At 43.9% G+C, this 17,919-nt stretch overlaps 1 protein-coding gene across 1 annotated transcript in view; it reads left to right on the top strand.

The window, feature by feature from the left end:
- Nucleotides 1-861: 861 nt before the first annotated feature.
- Nucleotides 862-17,919, top strand: part of apoba (apolipoprotein Ba) — a 77,536-nt gene continuing 60,478 nt past the window's right edge. Inside the window, 2 exon segments of the mRNA XM_068339307.1 lie at nucleotides 862-916; nucleotides 16,493-16,534. Coding sequence (XP_068195408.1) covers nucleotides 862-916; nucleotides 16,493-16,534 — 97 coding nt within the window.

The following is a 17,919-nucleotide window of genomic DNA, read 5'->3' as shown; positions in this document are numbered from 1 at the left end:
TACAGACATGAAATCTATGTCTCTTATTGGTTTATTGAACCCTGCAAGGATCAATGATCATAAAGCAATTTCCTACAGTATAAGGCTACGATATATCAAACAAGGATTAACACATTAAATTATATTTGGTTTTATTCAGAAAGTATATGCAGTTTAGGAAACATCAAAGCACTGTTAGGGAATAGCACTTCTGTATTTAGAGTCGTAATAACATTTAAACGGCCTCAATTAGCAATTATAAATCGAAATATAATAAATACCAACTTACAAACAATTCAGCTTATGAACAACCTCTCAGGACCAAATGTGTTCTTGGGATAAGGACTACCTGTACACGCTATGAACAAAATGAATGAATGTCAGTGAAAATCTAATCAATTATAATAAAATAGAGCTGACAGTGCAACAAAACTACATCCTGAAAAGAAATCAGACCAGGTTTTGTTATTGATTTTGTTTTGACTGTTTGCACTGACCTTTGTGTGTGTTCTATATATGAGAACATTCTATATATGAGTATAATGCTGTCGTTGAACAAAAATAGTGTTGCGATCAATTATTTGTTGTGGTAACAGTAGTCTAATCACTCAAAGTCAAGGAAATATGGGCTCTATACAGGACAAAAAAACTACAGTTGAAATGAAATGACTAGATCCCCATTTAGAAACTGCTATTGGTCCAATAGCATTCTGTGGTTGTGAGGCTTTGAACTTTGGAACTTTGCTTTGCCTGTGTACCCCAGGTACTCAGCAGCGCTTGGTTAAGGAGGGAAGAGACACTCTATAAAAGTTTTAGTTAGAGCTTCTGTTCTAATTGTTAAGGAACCCTTAGAACACAGATCACACATTTCTTGAGCCCATGATGGGTTCCAGCAAACTTTGTCTGGTACTGCTGCTGACCAGCTACACATTGGCACGTAAGTATGAGTTCTTTAGGATTTTAGGCAATGGGATTTGTGCAAAATCTTTTAAGAAATGTAATTATTTGATTAGGGCATTCTTATTAGCAAAGAAGTGTGACCCGTTGACAAAGAGGAGGTGTGTCCCAAGTCAGAATGATGAAAACTGAAAAAAGAATTTAGTCATCATTGAAATTTGCATTTTGGCTCCATGTAGGATTGTATTTCAGAGCGATCAATAATGTTTTAATTACACCAGCAACAAATTCCAGTCTCTATTTTCTTGCATATTTTGACATTCAAAATATGACATACACACACTGAGTTTATAATTAGAAATGGTGATACAGTTTAAAGTTTAGCTCGTCCTAAAGTTAATGGAAGGATGTGCCCATTGGTTTTAAATCAGTAAGGGAAAAGTAGAATATGGGATCTAAGTTAAAAACAAATTGAATGATTTCGTTCTCTTTTAGAATTACATGTAATAATTAGTAAAAATGTATAATTGAGAAAGCTTGTGATTTTTTGCATATCTAATATGGATTATATGGTAAATATAACCTATATATCAGTAGTCACTATAAATTGCATAACAGGTAGTCCTCAAGATACGAACATTTGACCTATGAACATTTGTAGATATGAACAACTATGCACCATATCCAACTACTGTAGTTCCCTTTTCTGCCAAGCCCCCCGCTGCGCAGTGTAACATTAACTTTTTTTTGTGTGCATGTACTCTCATAGTTTAACCACATAAAAGGGGCTCAACTTCTAATGGGATCAATGCTCGTTTTAGTCTTGTCGCAAAAACTTTTATATATTTTGATGTGGGGTCGCACAGTTGCACAGTGGGTAGTGCTGTCGCCTCACAATACGGCGAGTACAGGTTAAAGTCCCGCTCTGTGCGGAGTTTGCATTTTCTTCAGGTTGGCCGGTCCCAAATTGACCATAGGAGTGAGTGTGTGTGTACATGGTCGTCTGTCCTTGTGTGTGGCTCCGCGGTGTACTGGCGTTGTGCCTGGAGTGTCCCCCGCGTCACGCCCTATGCCAGCTGGGATAGGCTCCAGCTCCCCGTGACCCACTACGGCGGATACACCAACAGAAAATGGATGGATGTATATTTTGATGTGTGCATGTGACCATGTTTTCAATTTTTATTGGAATGTTCTATTGTGAGCCAGAGAGGGAAGTACTGCACCTTTGTGTGTTAGTAAGTAAACCAGACAGAGACAGAAAACACAAACAGTGTAGTGGATAGACAGGCAGTGCTGTTAGAGTGGAAGAGATTTGAGCTGTTTCATCATTTCTCACAACTGATACCTTAATACCAACGTTGTAGGACACTACATTAGTTGAGTTCCTGACAGTATAGAGTAGGCCACCAGAGTAAAACAGTGCAGGAGGAAGATAGAGGACCTGAGATAGGTGCGATGTCTGAAGAGAGTCCTCATATTCACCTGAAAAGCCACTGGTGGAGCCGAGAACCACGTAGACCCACAGACCAGAGGAGGCAGCGGCTGCCACCAGCACGGTGCCCAGGTCAAGCCCAGAGATCACCAGTGGGCCGTAAGCCATCCACGGAAGTGAGCCCCAGCACACCACCGGCCACCTCAGCCAGCCCACACCAGGCCCCATCAGAGGTTCACTAAAGCCAAACAGCCCACAGGAGCCCCCAGCCGAGCCTTGCCCATACCCCAGGCTCAACGAGACAGCGATGCTGACTTCAGCCCATACCCTATCGCACAACAAAATAAACAGACTACTGGACACCATCCACCAACCCTCGGTCAATGGCGGAGGACAAACATTCGTCACCGAGCCGACCAGCCCCGCCAAGCCTGACATGCCAGCAGATGAGCAGCGCAGCACCCAAAGCCAATCAGGAGACAAGATCCATCCAGCAACCATCCTGCCCCCAAATGCAAGGACGACTCCGCACCACCGGATCTCCCCCATGCTCCCGAGCTAGCCCCCTGCAGCCCGACCCCTGGGCCAGGCCATGCAGCCCACACATTGCACACAACACCGCACCACAGTCACTACTGCCACGGGGCAAGTCAATGGCCACGACCAACAACCGGCGACCACCAACCGGCAGCTGCAGACAACTATCAATAACCACCACACACCCCTAACCAAGCCCAGAACCCCAATAACCCCATCCGGGCTGAGCCACAAAACAAGACCAAGCAGCCAGTCTCGAACGCCAGCTCCAGGTCCCATATTATGCTTTTTTTAAATTCATGTCATTCAGCTGCCAGATGTCCAACTACACTGAATTTCAAATGTCTTGCCTCAAAGTGATCCGTGGTCCTCAATATCTTTTATTGAATATTGACAAATTTTCTTCAGCTCTGTGTAGGTCGGTTTTAATGGAGCGCAGCTCTCAGCTCCGTCTCTCCTCCCCCCTCTCCCTTCTGAGCCTTCCCTATCTCCTCCCCCTCTGAGCTGACCAATCAACACTGCGCTCCCTTACGTGTTCACGTTCTTTTGTTTAACACTCTGCATTACGGATTGATCGCCATTGTCTGCAACTTTTTAACTTTCACTAACTTCACTGCTGCATATTTCGCTCTAATCTCGTGTTTTGCATTATTGTTTTTCATAATATAACTGTTGATTTTTCAGCGCTAAGCGTTGACCTGCTTCCTCAGTCTTTGCTGAGCAAAGACTCGTGGCTCTTTGTGTAAACATGATCAGACTGGCTGGTGAGATACAGTGTTTTCTGAAAATTGTTTTATTTACAATGAGAGCTCGTGGAGAACAAGGGAGCTAAGCAAACGCAAACTAATGATTTGTTGTTGTTTTTTTAAATTTTATACACTGTTATAATCCCCGCGGTGCACTGGCGTCTTGCCCAGAGTGTCCCCCGCCTCACGCCCTATGCCACTGGGATAGGCTCCAGCTCCCCGTGACCCGCTGCGGCGGATATAGCGGTGGTAATATGAAAATGACTGACTGACTGACTGTTATAATCCCTGAAGGGTAATTAAGAACCCACACTCTAGTTTTTGTTAGTCAATTGTTAGGCATTGTTAGGCATACATATTAGTGTGTACAGGCCCCTGTAATACACACAACCACACACAAGGGGGCCTGTGAGCATGCAGGGGAGGTAGAGTGGCGGGCAGCTCCTTTGTGGTGCGCCCAAATGAGCAGCTTGTGAGGGGGGACGGCGCCTTGCTCAAGGGCACCTCGGCAGTGCTCCGGAGCTGAGCTGACACCTCCCACTGTCAGCTCACCTCCTGGTGTGTTGTTTTGGGCAGGAGTGGGAATCGAACTGCCGATCTCAGAACATTGGACGACCCGCTCTACCACCCGCTTTACCACTAAGCCACTGCTGCCCAAAAAACATTTTGTATTCTCATGTGCTAGCGTGTGTGTGTGTGTGCGTGCGTGTGCGTGTGTGTGTGTGTGCATGAATACACACAGCTCTCTGATCACTTACAAGAGCTAAAGCTGCTTTCATTCACCAAAAAACAGACAATTGTTCTGAATTAGTAATTAATGTGTAGCTGGTTATGTGTTCGCTGTGATGCTGGGGAGAGCTTCGGGAGGACACACACACACACCGACTGCTAACTAGTTAGCCAAATGCTAACTGAGTGTAACAGCTTGTCAACCTGTAGCTCTGATCCAGATCGTTACCACACACCGCTACTGTAGCCTGATCATGAACAACACACGCGCGCACACACGCTCACACACGACTGAAGTGGACCTCTAACTAGTTAGCCAAATGTTAACTGAGTCCAACAGCTTGTTAGTGTGTAGCTCTGATTCAGGTCGTTACCACACACCGCTACCGTAGCCTGATCACGAACCACACTCGCGCGCACACATGCTCACACAATTGACTGAAGTGGACCTCTAACTAGTTAGCCAAATGCTAACTGAGTCCAACAGCTTGTCAGTGTGGAGCTCTGAGCTGGGACATTACTGCAATATGCTACTGAAGCCTGAACGAACTCCCCTTTCAGGGATTGCCACACCCTTGGGCATGTCAACCAATCAATATCGTCAAATCACAGAGCGCAGATCTAATAAATGGAGAAAATCCATCTGTAAATGATGCCAATTGTTTGTTTTTTTTTGGTGGCAGATATTTTCTCAAATGAAATGTGATCAATGAGAAGATTCAGCCAATTGGTGATGTTTAGGGCTTTTTCTTCTGTGCTTGTGCAAGCTGGCTGCAGATTTTTGCCTGCTCCCTTGAGTGTCCTTATTTTATCTTTTTTTTTTAATCTTATCTTGTCTACCTCTTTATACCTTTATTTCACGATGGACAGTACTGTGTTTATGTACGCCAAAGAGGAAATGCTATCCCTGAAGGTTAGAGGACAACCTGGGGTTCGCCATCTCATCCCCACCAAGAGCCAGTGGAGGTACAGAAGGAGCCAAGGAGGTAAATAACAGCAGGCTAGGCTAATGGCTAGAGCTACTAGCCACCGGCGAGTCAGTCCCTCGGCTCCCTCAGTCATCATGGGGAATGTAAACTCGATGCCCAACAAGGCAGACAAACTGACGGCATTGTGTAGGACTTAGCAGCACTACATGGAGACCAGCTTGCTTGTGTTCTGTGAGATGTGGCTGACGGACTTCGTACCTGATGCTAACGTCAGACTGACCAGCTTCTCCTCCGTACGAGCAGAATGGGAGAAGAACGTCGCCGGTAAGAAGAAAGGAGGTGGACTTATTACCTACACAAACGAGCGATGGTGCCACCCGGGACATGTGTCCTTGAAATCAACGCTGTGCAACCACGATATGGAGCTAACAGCTGTTATTATCAGGCCCTACTACCTGGCGCGTGCATTTTCACACGTCATTGTCCTCGCTGTCTATGTCCCTCCACGTGCAGACCCAGAGACGATATGAGAGATAATCTGTGCGACCACCTCTGTTCATCGGACCCGGCACCCGGAGGCACTTGTCATCATCCCAGGCGATTTTAACCACGTCACCCTGGACTCATCTCTCCCACAATGACCCAGTGTGTAGACTGCCCCACACGGAAGGACAACACCATTAATCTATTCTACACAAATGCCAAGGAGGCATACACCACCACCCCCGCCCCCCACAGGTAAATCAGACCATAAACAAGTGTACCTACGGACCACTTACATCCCGCTGGTGAAATGGTTGCCAGCAACAACCCGGTAGGTCAGGAGATGGTTCCCCGAAGCTGAGGAGACGCTGAGGACTGCTTTCAGACCACTAACTGGGATGTCATCGTGGGCTCACTTGGGGAGGACGTCGACGGGGCAGGTCATTGTTTAACAGACTACATGAAATTCTGTTTGGACACAATGGTCCCTGTCATGACAGTCAAGTGTTGCCCCAACAATAAACCCTGAGTAACCCAGGAGGTGAAGGCTGTCCTGAACAAGAAGAAGCGGGCGTTCAGGAGTGGGAATGAGGAGGAGATGAGGAAGGCCCATCAGGCAGTGAGACTCTGATGAGGGAAGCTAAACTATAGGAGGGAACTGGAGAACCAGCTGGGGCGCAATCAGTATTGTGAGTTCTGGAGTGGCATGAGGGCAATCACTGGCTACGCCAAGGGGTGCAGCACAGTGGAGGGGTACGTGGAGCAAGTTGATGAACTCAACCCATCTCCCTTGGGCCAAAATCAGAACTTTTCCCCACCTCAACACAAGCAGAGACTCCTCAAAGACTATCGACCAGTCCCTCTCATCTCACATGTGATGAAGACCCTAGAGCAACTGGTCTTGGAACTCATGCGTCCTCAGGTGCAGGGTGCGATGGACACTCTCCAGTTTGCCTACCGGCCTTGAGTTTGGGCGTCCAGTACCTCCTCCAACAGGCCCTCTCCTACTTGGATATTGGGGCTGTGCAGTAAGGGTGTTATCCTTCGACTACTCAAGCCCCTTCAATACCATCCAGGCCTGGCTCCCGCAGGAGAAACGGGCTTTCATGGGTGTGGACCCCTACCTTGTGAGCTGGATCACAGACTATCTGACGGACAGACCCCAGTACGTCCGGATGGGGGACTGTTTATCATCAATGGTTACCAGGAGCACAGGGGCCCTCCCCCCTTCACTTCACCGTCTAGACGTTGGACTTCCAGCACAAGTCGGATACATGCCACATGCAGAAGTTCTCAAATGACACCGCAATTGTGGCATATATCAGGGAGGGTGATGAAGGGGAGTGCAGGAGGGTGGTGACGGACTTTATGGAGTGGTGTCAGCAGAATGAGCTTCAGTTGAACATCTCCAAAACCAAGGAGATGGTCCTGGATTTCCGGCAGGCAGGCACCCTCCTCCCCACAGCCAGTGGTCACAGGGGGCAAGGAGGTGGAAGTTGTGGGGACTTACAAGTACCTGGGGCTGCAGCTGGACAGCAACCTGGACTGGTCATACAACCTGGACTGTGTGTATAAAAAGGGTCAGAGTAGGATGTACTTCCTGAGGAGGCAGGCCTACTTCCACATCAGCTCTGAACTGATTCAGTTATTCTCCCAGTCCATAATGTCCAGTGTCCTATGCCATTGTGTGCTGGGGCAGTGGCACCAGGAAACGGGACACTGAGTGCCTAGACAGGCTCATCTGGAGGGCTGGTTCTGTGATCGGACAGGACCTTGACTCTGTTGAGACTGTTCTAGAGAGGAAGACTATGTCAAAGTTCAGATCAATCCTGGGTAACACCATCAACCCCCTGCACACCACCTTTACCCAGCACAGGAGCTCCTTCAGTGGCAGACTGCTGTCAACAAGCTCCTCACTGAGAGACTGACAACCTCTTTTGTGCAAAGTGCCATCAGGGTAAACCACTCTTTCAGAAGGAGAGGTGGTGAAGTACCAGCATCATCGGTGTCATCAAGGTCAGCTAAGAGGTCATAGACAGGAGGGGGGAAGGCAGGGATGCACTGTAGAGGTCTTTGGTGTCCGTCCATAGTTCGGTTCATCCACTTATTCTTATGCTTCTTCTTATGTTTCTTCTTATGTCCTTATGCTTTCTTGCTATGTTAAGTTCTTATACTTCCTTGCTATGTTATGTTCTTGTGCTTCCTTGCTATGTTATGAGTAACTTATGTATTAATGTAACGTCTTTTCTCTGTGTCACCTACTGCTATGTGTATTTAAGTATTTTTCTGTGAGCAGATGTTACACTGAATTCCCTTGGGATTAATGACATACATATATCTATCATCTTTTATCTTTCCAATTGACCAAAATAGTTTTTAGACAATGGCAAGAGCTGCAAGTGTGGGATGTAACTGAGCATGAGGTAAGGTCATTTCTGTTAAATTGCCAATTTAGCAGATGTTTGGAGATTGTGGAACCTGCAGTCCAATATAGAACACAGTTTCTCGGTAATTGATACCCAAAACGGGTACTTTCATGCCAAAGGGCATGAAAGTAAGTGTCGAGTGTGTTCTGTGTACATTGGGTACATTGGCTACTAAAAAGTAGGATGTGCAAAAATATTGGCCCCCTGTTCTCTCGGCTCAGCTAAACGACTCCAGAAGTTCCCTGATGAATTCTGAATGATCCAATGTTGACCTAAATGACTAATAATGACAGAGTGCATCTGTGTGTTATTTGGTCTCACATTTGCACAGCATACTTTTCAGTTTTTTATTTGTAAACATAATACAAAATGTTGAATAAATTTGGTTCCGCTTGATGATTGTGTCTCACATGTTCTTGATTCTCCAAAAATATTTTCAGTTTGTTATCTTTAAGTTTGAAGCCTGAAATGAGGCAAAATGTCAAAAAGGTCTTGGGTGTGGGGTGGGGTGGGGGTGGGGGGGCAATACTTTCACAAGGCACTGTATCTGATTTGGAAAAACCCATTTTATATAATTTATTCTGTATTACATGTGCTCTATGAAGTACCTTATGTTGAATTAGTTGTAAGTTAGTATTCCTTGTCATGTTAAATGTATTTCCACAAATCTGGGTCCAAGAGTTATAGTCTAAAGATATGGTTATATCTTTGTTCCATTTTGCGGTTGGTAGACGTATCGAGCCAGTTTTTAAGAGTAACCTATATATGTTTGAGAGATTTTTCTTAAGTTTTGAGAACGACTTTATAATGCATTTGATGAATTCAGGTAGCTGTAAATCAGGTGGAGATGAGGTTGGCTGAAGCTTCGGAATACTTTTCATGATTGTCTTCTTTATCTGCAGATAGTGGAGAAAATTTCCATTTCTTATTTCAAATGTTTCTGACAGGTTTGTATATGTCATTAGTTTATTATTCTGGAAAAGGTGATGGAGGTGGGTGACCCCTTTCTCTGCCCATGTTCTAAAATAGAGAGGTTTTTAGTTGTTAACAAAGTCTGGGTTGTGCCACTTTGGGGAGAGTATACCCGGTTGTAATTGAAACCCTGTAATATCAAGAGTTTTCCACCAAGCAGACAGGGTGGAGACAATCAAAGGATTCTTGAAGCACGGTTGCTGTTTAAGGGTCGAGGTTATAATGGGAACATCTGAGGGATTGATGTGATTACAGTCTCTCTGTTCTAGTTCCAGCCAGGAGTTATAATCCTCATGTGGATGGATCCATTTCATCAGATATTGTAATTGGTTCGCAACGTAATACTGCATGAAGTTGGGTGCCTCCAGACCACCTTCAGATTTACTTTTTTGAAGAGTTGTCAGGCTAATTTTTGCCATTTCATATTTTAAATAGAATTTACCAATGGCAGAGTCTACGGATTGGAATCACTTTGATGTCAGTCTAATGGGATCATGGTAAAAAGGTAGTTGATTTGAGTAAATTTTTTCATTTTTTAACAGGAGCTATTTGTCCCAGGAGGGAGATGAGAAGGTTATTCCAAAACCTTAGATCACCAGAGACTTTCTCCAAAAGTGGGGTGAAGTTCAAGTGGACTAGTTCTGATAATTTATTAGAAATATTTATACTCAGATATCTAATATTACCCATGGGAAAATAATAAAGTGAGTTTTGGACTACAGAATTCCACAAGTTATCTGTTAATGGAAGTATGATTGACTTTGACCACTTAATGGAATAATCTGAAACACGAGAAGGTTGTAATTAGTTAACATACTTCCTTTACTGATGTTTTGGGGTTTTCTAGATGAAGTAAAATGTCATCCCCATATAAGTTAATTTTGTGTTCTGACACCTGGGAGCAGATACCTTTAATATTTGGGTTTTGACGTATTGCTACTGTCAGTGGTTCAAAAAATATTGCAAACAATAGGGGAGACAGAGGGCATCCCTGTGTGGTTCCCCTTTCTAAAGTGAAATTTGGGGAAATTATCCCATTAGTGATGACTGTGGCCTTAGGTGAGTTATACAGGGTTGACACCCACTGGATAAACGACTCCCCAAAGCCAAATTCATGAAGCAGTGAAAAAAGAAAGGTCCAATTAACTTTGTCGAGGGTTTTGTCAGCGTCAAGTAACATAACAATTGCTTTCCTTTTGCAGCGCTGCGTCAAGCTAATCAGATATGTGGTCTTCTGACACAACTCAAAGAGTGTTAACCCTTAATAAATCCTGTTTGATCACTGTGAATAATTAATGGAATAATTTTCTCCGATCAGTAGGGAAGTGCTTTAGGTATTATTTTAATGTCAGTGTTGATTAGTGAAAGCGGTCGATAGGTAGAAGGATGTGTGGGATCTTTATCTGGTTCATCAACTTTATGCGGCTGTATTCATGTGACCACTTATATAACCATATTTTTAAACTTCTTACTAGTCTGAAAAAAAGAGAGGGGCTAACGATGACCAGAAATGCTTGAGGTATTCAGCAGGGAAACCATCTGGACCTGGTGCCTTGCCTGCTGCTACACTATCTAGCGCACTCTGTAATTCATTGATAGTCAGCGGAGCATCTACGATGTCTCTGTCTTCAGATTTTAGGTTTAAATTGGTGAGGAAATTGTGAATATCTTCTTTGTTTGGCTTCACAGTAGTTGAATATAAGTTATGGTTGTAGAATGACGAGTGGAAACTATACGTTTCAGAACAGGCCTTTATTATCGGCTGTCGACAGAACATGAACAAGTGCGGGCAGGTACATCAATTATGCACGCGGACATCTCCCTCACACACTTAGTCTTGCTGTAAAGCAGTGTCACAACTGATGAGTGACACTGCAGTTCTCTGTGTCACCACATGACAATGGTAATATCTATAGAAGAGTTAATTAATTTCTAGAGGTGATTGGCAATACTTACCAGAGGGATCCCGGAATGTTGTTGTGAAAGATTTTTATCTATTGTGTTGGAATTGGTTCGCAAAAAATTTGCCTGATTTATTGTTATATTCAAAATCGTTTTATCTCAGTTGTTGTTATAAGAATTCTGGGGGTTTTTTTTACAGGATATTGTCAAGATTTAGTTTTGTATTTTGCAGTTCAGACCATAATTTTTCATTTGGATTTACAGTGATACCTCTACTTAAGAATGTCTCTCTTCTTACGAAATGTTCTACTTATGAACTTTCTCACCAGGAAAATATTACCTCTACTTACAAAAGAAATTTCTACTTACGTAATGTAAAAACACAGTATTGGCTGATACTCGAATAAAAACACTATGTGCAACCACGGTCGATGAGGAATAGGCAGGGGGCGAAGAAGGCCAGCAGGGGCACGGTGAGACAGCTTGTTGTGGGCACAGACAGGGCAAGCGGCGACATACTCTTTAGCATCTGCACTCATAGAAAGCCACCAGAAACGCTGTTAAAAGAGGGCCAGAGTCCGATGAAAACCTGGATGTCAGATCAACTTAGAATCACGCCCCCACTGGAGCACAGGAGTTTGAACAGGTGGGGGCACAAACAGCTGGCCTGGTGGACAACCCTCAGGTGACAGGTTACCAACTTGAGCCTCCTGAACAAGCCTCTCAATGTCCCACATGGCTGCTCCCACCACACAGGAAGAGGGCAGGAAAGTGTCTTCTGAATAATCCTCCACTGAAGGTACAAACTGACGCGAAAGAGCATGGCGCTTGTTCTTCCGAGACCCAGGCCGGTAGGTTAGATCTACTGGCGGAGGTGCAGTAGGTGTGGGTGGCAGAATGCACACAATGTGAGTGGCAGAACAAACTCCAGTTGGTGATTGCAGAGGAAGATCAGTCTATATGTGGGTTGTGGAGCTTTAGCCAGGAGAGACCTAACACTAATGGGGAACTGGGGGCAGAAATAATATACAGGGAAATTAGCTCGCGATGGTTTCCAGAAAGCAATAAGGACAAAGGGGCTCTACGATGAGTAATTTGAGCTAGAGACCCACCATCGAGAGCAAACACATCTTTGGGTTCAATAAGGGGCTCAGTGAGTAAGTTGGCACTAGTGACAAACTCATTGTCAATAAAACTCTCATCAGAACCACAATCTACCAAAACTCGTAAAGGGAAAGAAACTTGTTGCCAGGATACAGTACCTTTAAGGACAATGCGCTTAGAGGAGGGCGACTCAGCAGACATATGGCTCACCAGTGCCCCTCCTGACACCGATGAGCCTGCTCTTTTTGGCAGGACCGAGCACTGCGCTCTCCTGTGACCCGCCTGGCCACAGTAGATGCAGAGCCTCAGTTCTAAGCGACATTGGCGCTCTTCAGGTGTAGGTCTCATCCTCCCCAACTGCATGGGTTCCTCGCGGTTGGGATTAGCCTAAACCAGTAGTGAAGAAAATTCAGAGGGAGGTGGCTGGGGATTTGGTTGTTGCTGTCGAAATGGCCTGGGCGGTGAGAGGGGGATAGGAACACTCTCCCTGACTGTCCTTTCCTTGCGTCTCTCACGAAGTCGGTTATCTAGACGAATAGCTAAGGAAATTAACTCATCTAGAGAAGCAGTGTCATCTCTAGCAGCTAATTTGTCCTTTAACTCTTCTGTGATGGCCAGCCACACATGGTAATAGCCACACCTCACCACTAGTACATTTTTGTTTTGCAGTCACAAGCATCAATATTAACCAACCACCAACAGAGCCCGACCTCCAGCCAGCCACACCAGCCAGCAGCGTGATAGCCCCTGCAGCACCCAGCAGACCCCCCACCGCAAACAGCGACATGGAGACTGAACCCACAGCCCGCACAGAATCCCCGCCGCACCCGGCTAGTGTGTGGTAGGGTGTGTCATCCCTCTCAACTTGTCTGAATCATAAGTTGACGGCTGCTGATCAAAAACAAGTGAGCATTGGTGAAGAAACTCCCTGCACGACCCTAGCACTCCTGAGTACCTGACCGGAGTGGGAATGAAGGGTTCCCTGTGCTGGCTGGGTTCGGTGGCAGGAAGAACAGGTGCTGGAATGTCGACTGGAGTGGCAGGCGTAGGAAACTGAGTGGAAAGCTGATCCAGGCGGCTGTCGATCCGAGTAACGCTGGAGCTGAGCTTGCTGAGCGAATCCATGATCTCCTGAAGTGCTCTCTCGTGGACTCCAACATGGGCCCCTTGACAGGCCAAAGCCTGCCAGATACCATCAGTCTCTGCGGGATCCATGGCGACCAGATTATTCTGTTAAGGGTAGTTCAAGTCTGGACCCCAAGGAGCAGAGACTGACAGACGAGTAAAATTCAACAGTTTTATTGCTCAGGCTAAACTAAAATGCAAGTTAGCTAGATAACAAAAAGCAGCTGAGCAAAAATTACTTAACTCCAAAAAACATAGAAAAGAACTGGTAACTGAGAGAAACACTCGACACTGGCATCACAGAACAGGATGGAATAATCTGGCACCCTCCTAGGGAAAAACCAGGCCTTTTAAGATGAGGCTGATGAGCAGAGTGGGATCTGGTGTGGCTCATCAGCCGCTAGGAGCCAGCCACACCCTCTGCCACAGCTTGACCTGTCAAGAGATAATGAGCTTCACACAATCACAGACTGGAAAGATATCAAATGAACAGAATCATGACACATTTTTCTCATTCATCAACTCCTCAAAGTATTCTGGCACTTGTCAATAGACATCCCTATCCTTAATGACCCTAACCTACTGCACGACCTTCCCATCTCTGTTTCTCTGTCTTGCCAACCTGTATAGATCAGTCTCTTCCTCCTTACTCTCCAACCTAGCATACAAGTCATCATAAGCCCCTTGTTTGGCCTTTGCTACCTCTACTTTCACCTTACACACCCTGTACTCCTGTGTACTCTCCTCAGTCCTCTCAGTGTTCCACTTCTTCTTAGCAAACCTCTTTCTCTGTATACACTCCTGTACCTCCTCATTCCACCACCAAGTCTCCTTATCTACGTTCCTTCCATATGACACACCAAGTACTCTCCTACCTGTCTTCCTACTTGCATTAGCTGTAGTTGTCCAGTCATCTGAAAGCACATCCTGACCACTGCCTCTTCTGGAAGAAAATATTCACTATAGCCATTTCCATCCTTTTTGCAAAGTCAGCTACCATCTGTTCTTCTGCATTTCAGTCCTGGATACCAAACGTGCCCATCACCACCTCACCACCTCTGTTTACTGCACCAACATGTCAATTGAAGTCTGCACCAATCACAACTCTCTCACTTCTAGGTTGCTCATTTGGGGCGCACCACAAAGGAGTTGCCCGCCACTCTACCTCCTCTGCATGCGTACAGGCCCCATGTGTGTGTGCATGTTTGTTCAGGTCCTGTACAAAACTAACATATGCATGCGATTTGATTGGACTAACTAGAGTGTGCTCTTAATTTCCCTTCGGGGATTACTAAAGTATATTAAAAATAAACACATTTTTAAAAAAATTAATAATGCTCTGCATCACTTCAAAGTCCAACCAGAATTTCTCCTTCTCCTCTAGCTCACAACCTATCTATGGAGCATACCCACTAACATTTTTTCCTTGAATTTCTAACATCAGACTCATCACTCTATCTGACACTCTTTTTACCTCCAGGACATTCCTAACAAACTCCCCCTTCAAGATGATAAACTTCTAACCTTGTTAAATTTCCACCTGGTATCCTGGACACACAGTACGTTTACCTGTCTCCTCTGCATCATGTCAACCAACTCTCTACCATTTCCTGTCATAGTTCCAACATTCAACGTCCCTACTCTCAGTCCTATACTCTTGGCATTCCTCTTCTCTCTCTTCCTACGAACAGACTTTCTCTATGTCCCTCTTTGACCAACAGTAGTCCAATTTCCACCCTGTTGGTGAACAGCACCGATGGTGGTCATTCTTAACCCGGGCATCGACCGATCCGGAATGGAAGTCATAGATTTGCTCAATCTGCTGGTGAGTAAACTCCAGGCTGGCTCTGATTTCTATGATTTCCTAGAGGAAAATCCCAAGGACGTCAAGCTTTTTGGTTATTGAATCCAGGTCCTGGGTGCCTCCGAAGGAATCTTTCTTTTTTTCTCTAGTTGGGATTCTCCCGGGAGGTAGAGACGCTTGGGCTGTCCATGGTGCAATGCAAAAATAATCGTCGATAAACTTCTTCAAGTTATCCACTGTGGGTAATTCTACGTACAGATTTTACTCAGAGTTAACTCTTACTATGTGAAAGCTGAAATTCACTTTATATAGTGAATATATAAACGGCTATTTTGAATACTGTTAATCTAGCAGCTGGGGGCCACCATGTTGAATCTCACTTCCACTTCCATGTGACGTCGTGCAGTTTGTCATCACACTCCTCTAGTCTACACAGTGCAAGATTAGCAACCCATAGATTAAAGTTTCACAGTTCATGTCAAAATGACTCTGAAAATCTCAGACTAAGTGAACTGCTTACTTTGATGTCAGAATTCAAGTGGTTGTTTCTTATTTCCTGTTGGCGTCATCTGCAGCATTTCCTCCTTTTATCCGTATCTTTGTGAACTTCTGAGAAAGAAACAAACCCAGAATGTATTTATGTACATGAAGACATTCACCAACGTCAGGTCAGGCTGAAAGTTAGAGCAGCAATTTAGACCATAGACTACCTGTAAGAAAACTGTCAATATCTGCCTCTTATTACATTTTTTATTTTAATTATTGATGGGGTTGTTCACTTGTAGGAGACAAATGATGTAGGAACCAATGTTGGCTGGTTTAGGTTTTTGCTCGGAAACAGTTTCTGACTGCTGAATGCTGAACTATGAATGTTTGTTGTTAGATATTAACTATTGGTCAAGTTAACTGAGAAACTTAATGTAAATAGATGGATGGATGGATGGATGGATGGATGGATGGATAGATACTTTGCACAAATAAAACATAGTAATCAAACATTAAGTGTCGTGTCAGACTTTTGATGACCAGGAAGAACATCAGCGCGTCATTCATATCAGTGTGGTGGAATACCACAGTGGATTAATGCTTGGATTCGGCTCTAACCCCGTGGATAAAAATTCATTCAGCAGAGGTAGAGGTAGCAGAGGTAGACATGTAAAGGTAACATTATGGTACAACAGTATTTTATTTTATTATGTTTTGTATTCATGTCCTGTAATTTTTGTGGTGTCTATGTGTAGTATTTTCATATTTAGAGTATCTATAGATAGATAGTTAGATAGATTGGCTCAAATGGTGATTATAGATTGAACTTTAATAAATAACAACTTACAAACAATTCCGTTTACAAACATCCTGTCAGAACCAATTGTGTTCATCTGTTGAGGACTGTCTGTACTTTTTGATTGTTCATTCTTATTTTCCAGAGGAAAGCAGTAACAACAATCAACAAACCCCGAGATGTCTGCGTAAGTTTCTATGTTTACACTCACTTTAAACATGCACTATTTAATCAGCAAGGCACAAAATATAAATTTACTGTATATAATGTGCTTTCAATGGCTAGGAAATACCAGTCTTGAAACTGTGGACATGGTCCTATAAACTCTGTGTGCCTGTACCTGAGTTTATATGTACATACGATACATAGATGGGCCAATATTGTTGCAAACAGAAACATTGATCTGCTGATGGATCACTATTAGCAAGGCTAAACTATTGCTTTGAACTTTTTCTGGAAATAGCAACTGACAGCTGAACTGTGTTGTCCATGAATCAATTCAGTAGCTGCTGTTCACTGTTTGGAATGTTTAGCTGTCTTTGGACACAGACCTTTGGACACAAAGTCGTGATGTTGAACCATGAGGTGAGCTTACAATGTAGGAGGAATAGATTGAGTATCAAGATTTAACAAAGTTACATGTGAATGAGGGTTAGGGTTAGGACATTGCTCCCTTTCTAAAGGGTTTTACACTTTAAAGAATGTTATTGGCTATTGAACCTGTAATATGCAATAATTTATTAAAATGTATAATTTACTCATCATTAATCTTTATATCTCTTACTGTATGTCTCAGTAATTTTGCTGAAAACTAGGATGTTGATTCAAATACTGTGTGTACATTAATTGCTATGAAAACAATGTTGTATATCTTTTATGCTAAAGCTGTTATGAAGACAGCAGAATGGGGCTTTGATATATTGTTAAAATAGATATGTATCACCCTTTATAGAGTAGTGTATTGGCGTTATCACTAGACAGTGATAACACCAATGCACTAAGGCAGTGGTTCTTAAAAATCAAAGTCAAAGTCAGCTTTATTGTAAAATGTACCATATATGCACGACATACCTGGTTTCGATCTGAGATAATCCATCCCACCTCACAGGTGTGCCACATCAAGATGCTGATCTGACATCACAATTAGTGCACAGGTGTACCTTATTCTGCCCACAATAAAAGGCCAGTGCTCACTATCACACATAGACAGATTTGTGAACAATGTTTGAGAGAAATGGTAATATTGAGTATCTGGAATGAATTATAGATCTTTAAGTCCATCTCAAGAAAAATGGGAGCAAAAACAAAAGTGTTGCGTTTATATTTTTGTCGAGTATACATCTTAAATTTAAAAAAATGTTTTTTACTAAAGAAGGGTTCGGTGAGTGAGCATATGAAACTGACAGGGTTCCGTACCTCCAACAAGGTTAAGAACCACTGCACTAAGGTAACCAATCTCCATGTTTGTCCTTGTTGTTGCCATTGTCGCAATTAATTACTACATGCTCTGGACGACACCTCCGCTTCGACATTGCTGCTAGGGTAAAAAATCGGACATGAAAGTGAATCTGA

This window comes from Antennarius striatus, chromosome 17 (genome assembly GCF_040054535.1).
Source record: "Antennarius striatus isolate MH-2024 chromosome 17, ASM4005453v1, whole genome shotgun sequence".
NCBI lineage: Eukaryota > Metazoa > Chordata > Actinopteri > Lophiiformes > Antennariidae > Antennarius > Antennarius striatus.
This window is presented reverse-complemented; position numbering and strand designations above follow the sequence as displayed.